Below are 8,623 nucleotides of genomic sequence, written 5' to 3' on the forward strand. Positions count from 1 at the left end.
ATTGTTTCGATGCTTCTTCTGGTCCCGCTGCTGGTCACATGTCTCCGCTGGTCCTTGGCAATGCCTTTAACTTGGCAATCGTCAGGTTCGCGTAGAGACGGTCGTATGTCACACAGTATTTACTACAATGTGCACATCGATCGATGGCTAGAGCCTACTTCAACGCTGGAAAGGGTTGTATTGATTATTCGTTGATATCTTTCATCTCGTTAGTCCACCGTGGGCACGCTAAAGCAATCAAAAAAGTACTACTCCACCGGTTCGCTCCCTTTTGCCCGTTGCTTTTGTGCCAAAGTCGGGAGCTGCATGTGAACTTTTCCTACATTGACTCATTGGAGGTTCAATTTTTACGAGCAAAAAGAGAGTATGGTTCTGTTAGTTGAAGGACTAATTAGAAGAAATGGTACAAAACTATCCTACGTAACTTTATGTCTGTTATGTAATCGCTTTAATCCTTCGGATGGGAGGATGAAACTAACAAACATGAGCTGAACAAGATTTTACGTTACGATTTTACGTTGCCTTCAAAATCACCCACCTCGAACGGGAATTATCTGATGCTCTTGAAGATCTTCTCCACGAATGTGGGCGAATTAACAGACTTCCAACGTGGTACATTGGCATCCCTAGATTCAGATGAAGGCTCCACTCCATCCCAAAGAAAACGGATCTGCTTTGCATGCTCGAAGCCCAAGGAATGTTGAGCAAATGTCCTAAGCAATACCCAAAAATGCTAAGCTGCGCGGGGCTGACAGAGACCTTTCGAGCTGATTTATGTCTACGTTGCTGGGGGTGCGGTGGTGGTGAGGGGGAAGGACCAAACGAGCGCTAGTACCTTTGTCGTCGCCAGGCACCGGGCCGTCGTAAAACTTTTCGCGCTTCAGCTAAACGCCTCAACCCACGCACGGAATGCGGCTGGCGTGATAATTAGGCACGTTACACCGAGACTACTTCAAACGAATTCTTCAAACGCACTTCATCGTCACAACGTGCACACACAGACACACACGCAATCCACTACCTTTGTTCTCGCCTTGGATTATTCGAAGAATTTCACATTCATATTTGCCTCGCACCGCTTGTCACGAATCTCACGCTTGCCCCGCACACATACACGCACTTTCACGCTCCAACTGGCCCCGGATATGCTGATTTTCTTCAGTTTCTTCCGTCCGTTGTGCGTAGAGGAATCTCGCCTCAGAGAAATGCGGATTTTGGTTCGGGCAACGGGAGAATCCTGTTCGAAGTGACTGTTGGTTGGAAAGTCTTTCCGGGCCCCGATTTTTTCATACGGCCACGCACACGTGCATGGCGTGTGCCAGTTCGTTGGAGCTGGATTGAAAATGCGGTGCTACGGAGTGGACAAAGTTCCGCGAAAGAAAAACCGTGCCACGCGCGCGACACGACGAATCAATAGAACGCAGGAGGGTCCCGGCGGCGGAGAGACCGTGCAGTGAAATTGTAACAATTAAATGTGCCCCATCGAAGTGCGCACGGGACAGTACGGGCGTGGGATGAGGGGGCAGTGGTGGTGAGGTCGACGGAATGATGAAGAGCGATTAATGTTACACAAACTGGGCCCACCGAAACGGGCGCAGGCAGCAGCAGCAGCGTAGCGACGACGGACAATAGAGTTGACACACGCGCGTGAACAGAAGAAAAAGGAACTACAAACGCTCCATAAATCACTTCAGACGCTGCTTCAGCCCTTTAATAAATCAACCAACCAACCAACAAAAAAGTGCTTTTGAACTTTGCAAAACGTATCCAGGCACTGAACGGCGACGGCCGAATACTACGCGTGAGTCCTCCTCCTGGCCCGTCGAGTCCTGGCGCACTCACCAACACCAGCACCGCTTAGCAGCCAACCAGTTGAATATTTCATCCCATGTCCTTTGCCTGGGCGACTCGGCTCCCACTCGGCTGCTGGGGCCAGGCCAGGACACCATAGGACACTGGCGCGCGAAAGAGAGCGCTGGAGCACGTTACGTTGCGTGTGTATTTACGATGTGATTACTCGAACTCGTGGGCTGACATACTATGGCCAGTTTGCAGCGTTGGAGCCTTCGGCAGCCTACGTGCTAACCCCGCACACACACACACACAGATTTGAAAGGATTTGTACGTTAGGCTGCCTCTCCCACACACAACTGGAGCAACGCAACAGGAGATCCGCCGGGTAACGCAACAGGACTCGCAGGATAGCAGCAGCGATAAGAGCAACCAGAGACACACACAAGCACAGCAGAGGATTAGAAAAATACGGACGAGCGATTCGCGGGCCGAGTACCTAGACCAAGGACCAGCTAAAGGATTTAGCATGTGCGAACTGACTTAAACCGTTCCACATTCCAACACGCTTATGATTGCGATGGCAAACAGTGCTTCCACAACAATGTTGATAGGAGGGAAGAACGGGGACGAACATAGCCGAGATAAATCGGGCCACCCGCCAATTGAACATTAGACTGACGCACAGAAGACGCACGTGCTAATGTCTGATTTTTTGGCACGTTGGGAAGTTTTGCATCCATCCCGATTCGTATGAGTCCGTTAGGGTTATTTTAAGAAAACATTTCCTGGTTCAAAAGGAGACGTCCAAGTAGTCTATGAAATGGCCGTATAAAACAAATGTGCCTGTATGAACTTTGTGCGTTGTCCATAATGAAAGAATATTTTCAGATTCGAAGCGTGCAAGTACTGTTCTTAATGTAGATAAAGATTTGATAGAAAGGGCTAGGAATATCTTAATAACGATTAGCTACCAGAAAGAAGTTAATGCCACAAAATTGGACACATATTGGAGAGGTACTCCATGAAAATTCTCCATGGTAATAATTACTTGTTTCAAAATGTCCACAAACGTACAGTTTCTTGATCATTTCATATCCTTCTTTACACTCATAATGTTATGGATGCTAAAATGCCAGCAGAGTGAGTCTGTCAGAATAATCCCGGAATCGTTAATACAATCGCTACACTTTTCAACAAATGCTAATACAAACACAACAATTTTGGATCCGAATGTGCCGATATTCACTAGTGCCATCCCGAAGCAAAGGTTTGTCCCGTGTTCACCTTGTTTGTTCTTGTTTACCAAATGTTGATACTCCAGACTTCGGCTTCCAAACCTGATATCCTGTTGTCCCTGTACCGTGATTCAGGCCCTGATATTTGTCTGAATGGTCATATTCACGTTTTGGATTGTAGGGAACTGTGGAATTCAGGTATAGATCCTTCATGGTGAAATGTTAAACAACAATAACTAGAATATTTCTATGAATACTTACATTGCAAAGCGTAGTACACTATGTTAACATTATGTGCTTGTATTGGGGTTCTGTTGTTTTTGTTTTACTGGAATTCACGACCAGGATCTATTTCTTTTCGATTCTCTTAAAGGAAAAACATTCCGACTAAATCATTTTTCCAAATTCCGGATTTTGATCATGACAGTAGATAATCTTACATCCTTTATTACACTCATAAGGCATTGGATTTTTATCAGAAACATTATATTTGCAGACATTGTAGTGTAATGCAGATTGCATAACTTCCAATTAAAATATTGAAATATTTTAAAGAGCTTAAAATAGAAGGTCACTTATTACACTTGAAACACATCAAATTTATCAAAACCCATGCAGAGAACACAAAAACGTTGCAAAACGATTTTAGGAAGATTCTTCCGAAAAGAAATGTTGGAAATACAGCTTCATCTGTCAGTTGTCTATTTTTGCTGCTAGCTACCTTGGGCTGCTGAACGCAATCTGTCATCGCTGACTGGTGAAGGGAACTAAGCTAAGCTCTTCAAACTGCGGGGCTACATGAGGCGTAACGTAATTTAAGTTCTTATTTGCTGGTATAGCAACAAAATCTAAAAATACAGAAAAAAATATTCAGAAATCAATTTATTTCTCTTCTATTTCTATTTTCTCGGACCAAAAACACGAACGTAAACACGTTCGACATTTCGTTTTAATATTTTAAACCTGCCACACGAAGCGTAAACGATTTGACATTACAAATGAATCATACGCTAGTTTTTACGCTTCGTGTAGCCCCCCAGAAAGAAAGAAAATCAGAAAACTCTCCAGATTAACAGCAGTTGCATTTATGGTGCGAAAATGCGACTTTTCGACGCCAACGGCGTGACCGATTCCGTGTGAACCACTTCGTGTTAATTGCGAGCGTAAAATGGGTCTGTTTGCGAGCAGGCAAAATGCCACCGTCGAGGAGACGGACGCATTGAGCCTGAACCATCTCTACAAGTATCCTCCCCGTTCGGGTAAGTGTGTCCCGAATTCGCCGCCGTGTGCCAAATTCACCGTTACCAGGTTGGTCTGGTCCGCTTACAACCAACAGGGAACTACTTCGGAACGCATTTCATCATGGGTGGCGAACGGTTCGACACGCCGCAGCCGGAAGCGTACCTATTCGGGGAGAATGCAGATCTGAACTTTCTGGGCTCCAAACCTACGCCAGTGAGTTGGAACGGGCATGGACGTTTATTTGATTAACTAGATTTGTGATGTCCCCTTTTTGCAGTTTCCCTATCCACCGCCGCAGGCAACGGAACCTACGAAAACGCTGAAAAGCTTGGTAAACATCCGCAAAGAATCAGTCCGGTTCGTGAAGGTGACCGAAGGGAGCAACGGTGGCAAACCGGTTCTTGCCAACAGCACCGTCACCGCAACCAATGTAACTGGCAGTGTCCTCGGCGAGCCACCGGGTAAAGCGGCCGTTGGTGTCAGCAATGGGTACAACATCGAGTTCGTGTTCGACGCCGATTACGCCTGTCTCATCACGATCTACTACTTCTGCATCGAGGATATTGGCCCGAACGGGCTGAATTACTTGTCTCGCGATTCGGCCCTCTCCTCCGAAACGTTTCACTTTCAGCGCGGGGTCAACCAACTGTTTTCGGCCCCGCATCACGTCGTTTATCCGGCACTGTACGCGGAGGACGAGTTGACGTACGGCGTCGACAAGGACACGTTGCCGGTCGTGATTCATTGTGTGGTGGGCGACGGAACGGTATCCACGACGGGGGACGACGCGGGCACCAGCCGACAGTCGCACGCCACGATCTGCGTGATCGATCATCACTCCGACGGAACGTACGCATTGCGTGCGCTGAAACAGAAAATCTTTGTCGATGGCCTGTGCTATCTGCTGCAGGAAATCTATGGCATCGAAAACAAGCTGACCAGCAAGTCGGTCACCGACGAAGAGACGGAGGACAACGGTAGCGAGTGTGTGATCTGCATGTGCGACACGCGTGACACGCTCATCCTTCCATGCCGCCACCTGTGTCTGTGCAACTCGTGCGCCGACTCACTGCGCTATCAGGCCAACAACTGTCCGATCTGCCGAGCTCCGTTCCGGGCGCTGCTGCAGATCCGGGCGGTGCAGAAAGACTCAACGGGCAGCGGATTAACCGCCGGTAGCGGTGGCACGCCGGCAGCGCAGAATTCTACCGATGTAAGTGAACTGATGGCGGTACAATTTTACCTTTTTTTAGTGTTCAAAAAGTATAGACACACGTCGCTTAGATAAGCGCACTGTGCTGTGGTTAGATACCGTTAATCTGTCCAATTTCGGGTGATAACTGTTGGTCACGCATTTGCATTTTCTTTGTCCAGTAAATCTCACTCTGTGCTTCTCTTTATGGCGCGATTTCGACAGGGTGCTGATAATATTCCGCCTGGATACAAGACCATATCACTGATCGAGGCACTAAACGGACCCGTGGTGTCAGCGAAAGCCACCGGCAGCGACAACAATGGTGCCGCAACAGAAAATGGAACCGATGGCAATCGGGTATGTGGTCGCGCCGGGTCATCGCAGAAAGGTTTAATAATTATCGTTTTTTATGTTTAATCGCGTTGTGTTTTTCACAGAACACCGAAAATGGGTACGCCTTCCGGGGTAAGCTTTCCAAATCGTCTACCGAACACAGCAGCAATGGGGAGCTCGCCAACGGTAATGTTGTCTCGGAGAAACCGACCGGTGTGGGCCCCGGGGAAGTACGAATGCATTTGCTTGCCTCGGATGGCGAAAGCGGAGCTGGTGGTGCTGCCGAGGGTACTGGAATGACGGTTTCCACCTCGAATCCGACTGTTTGCACGAAAAAAGAGCTTCTCTCCAAGCATTCCCCGCTGATGCAGCGAGCGCCCGTCAGCAAGGATAAGAATCCCCGTGAAAAGGGCAGCCTTTATCGGATCGCTGCCAATGCTAACTGTGGCGGTGGCGGCAACAATAACGCTGGCAAAATAACGAAAATGCCGTCGGATAAAGCGATCGGTTTCCATCTGGTGCACGAGAAAACAGCAACAAATACGGGGCCACTGCCCGGCCTGAAGCTGGCCGATTTGACGGAAAACGACGATGATAGCGATGCCGACAAGTTGGCGCCCTTGCTGCGCAAGTCGGGCAGCTACGAAACAAAGAAACACCCGGACAGCAGTGCCATGAAGAAGCTGCTGACGGGGGGCGGTGGGGCCAACCTCGGAGGTAGCGATGGCGGTGCCGGAGGGAACGAGAAGATTGCATCGGCCGTCATCACGGAACTATTGAAGGGCGCGATACTCGGTGACGGTGGTGACGGGCTTGAAGGCGAAAGTAACGGCATAGCCGGGTTGGACAGAGACACCGGTAGGGAGGGCACTAGAACTGGTGGTGTTGGCATAATCTCGATCGTAGCGGACGATTCAGAAGACTACTACACACCGGAGGATCCTCCCGCGACGAGTCCGTTAAAGGCGATGGACGACGAGTTGCCCCGGGAGCTTGCAACGGGGCAACGAAAGCAGCTACTGTCGGCCACTGTCGGTGCCGTTCCGCCGCCACCGTCGGCACTGTCCGTGCTTAAGGAAGAATCGTCACTGCAGGGCTCACTGCCGGACAGTCCGATAAGCGGCAACTCGCAAACATCCACACGAAGCTCGAGCGACAGCTACTCGTCCAGTTCCAGCACGCGACAGCTGCTCTCATCCGGTGCCGTGCCGAATGATACTCCAACTCACGCACTTAGCTCGGTCGATTCCACTACCAACGGGCATAGCGTCGTCTCGAAGATAGCCGAGTGCAGCATGGAGAGTGATTAAGATGCAGCGTCTATCCGGTTTCTTCATTACGGTAGGTGTCGAGTTGCTTTCCTTTGCACCTTCATTAACTGTAGTTTCCCCACGTTGTTTCAGATACGAATGGGTTCCGTTGATTGTTTTTCCTACAATTCCCGGCAGTAGTTTGTGAAACCCACAAAAGAAATCTACCGTCAGATTAGCGAACGAACGTTGCGGCACGGACCAAACTTCTTCAGCGTTCAAGTTTTGTGAGCCGCACGTTTCCTGTATTACAATTCGTGTCCCGTTTCGTTTACCCCTTTTAAAGGTGCCCACCGCCGCGGTCATGCTTGCCGAGGTGGATCACGCCCGTAGCTAGGTTTAGGTTCTACAGTTTTACCCCCATCACACCCGTTTCTACCGATACGCGCGTAGATTGACGTTTGATAAAAGTACTGTGAATCTGTTAGCTGTAATAAAATATTATTTTCATATTCAAAAACCATGAATCGGGTGCATCTTCTACCACTGTTTGGTTCGTAAGCGATCACGAGACTGTCATCACATCGTAAACGGAAAGCAAGAGGCGAAACATTGAGAAACGCTCATCCCCTTAATAGCTTTATTCATAAGCCATCGCGCCGATTGCATCATCCTGCGAATATATCGAAAAAACCGTACATGGCGTTGTTGATCGTGCGTGTGATCATGCGTCCAAATTTCTGTGAACGAATGGCAAACGGTGGAACAATATTTCTCTTCAACAACAACAGTACTCGCACTTACCAACTTTTGTCGCCTCAGCTTTAGTGGTGAGGCTTCAGTGTGCTGAATTGCGAGACTAAGCACGAGCAATAGAATCACCAAACAGTGCAGAAGCAGCACCTTTCTTTGTAACCGCCACATTACTCGCGGTCGAAATAGTCATCCAACAAACGATCAGCAAGGCGACCAAAGTACCTGCTGTTGATGGATCTACGCACTCGAATGGTGATCAGTTAGTGGGGTGAAGCTTTTAAAAGGTCGACTTCACACGTTTGGTTCACGTTGGCCACTTCGGAAGAGAAAGGGTAGTAGCTCCACAAGCGCCATTTTCTTGAGCACACACGCATCCCGCAGATACCACGGAGGTGTGCATTGTGTTTGATTCAAACATTTCAATGCAATTCCCACAGATGGTTGTGGCCAAGATATTTGTTAAGTTGGCAATCGTATTTGGACGTTGCTGAAAGCCACAAATCAGGTTAAAGGTTAAGCAAACCAAAGTTCAACACAACCCCCGGAGAAGGAAAACTCAGTGATAAGGCCGCCCATCACATAAGGCCGAGCAGCTTCAACAACAATAGCGGAAAGTGACCTAGATGATGAATGGGGAAATCGAAGTGCATCTGGTTCCGTTGGCACCGCACATCGATGGGAAGAAAGAGAAACAAATTGCATTGTCTAGTCGATAGAGACTTAGTGAATTAAATTCACTACAAACCAGAGCAGTGAACTCGGAACTAATTGAAAGATACTATCGCGTTTGAAGCCTATCGGTGGGAGTTTTTCCTGCC

General features: G+C 48.5%; 1 protein-coding gene across 1 annotated transcript; it reads left to right on the forward strand.

Moving 5' to 3' along the window:
* Nucleotides 1-4,082: 4,082 nt before the first annotated feature.
* Nucleotides 4,083-7,535, forward strand: LOC131206339 (probable E3 ubiquitin-protein ligase MGRN1). The gene is made up of 6 exons (XM_058198863.1): nt 4,083-4,288; nt 4,366-4,484; nt 4,549-5,484; nt 5,689-5,823; nt 5,904-7,140; nt 7,203-7,535. The coding sequence occupies exons 1-5, from the start codon at nt 4,198-4,200 to the stop codon at nt 7,107-7,109; spliced, it is 2,487 nt and encodes an 828-aa protein (XP_058054846.1). The 5' UTR covers nt 4,083-4,197; the 3' UTR covers nt 7,110-7,140; nt 7,203-7,535.
* Nucleotides 7,536-8,623: the final 1,088 nt, after the last annotated feature.

The sequence above is a fragment of the Anopheles bellator genome, chromosome 1, assembly GCF_943735745.2.
Source record: "Anopheles bellator chromosome 1, idAnoBellAS_SP24_06.2, whole genome shotgun sequence".
NCBI classification, from domain to species: domain Eukaryota; kingdom Metazoa; phylum Arthropoda; class Insecta; order Diptera; family Culicidae; genus Anopheles; species Anopheles bellator.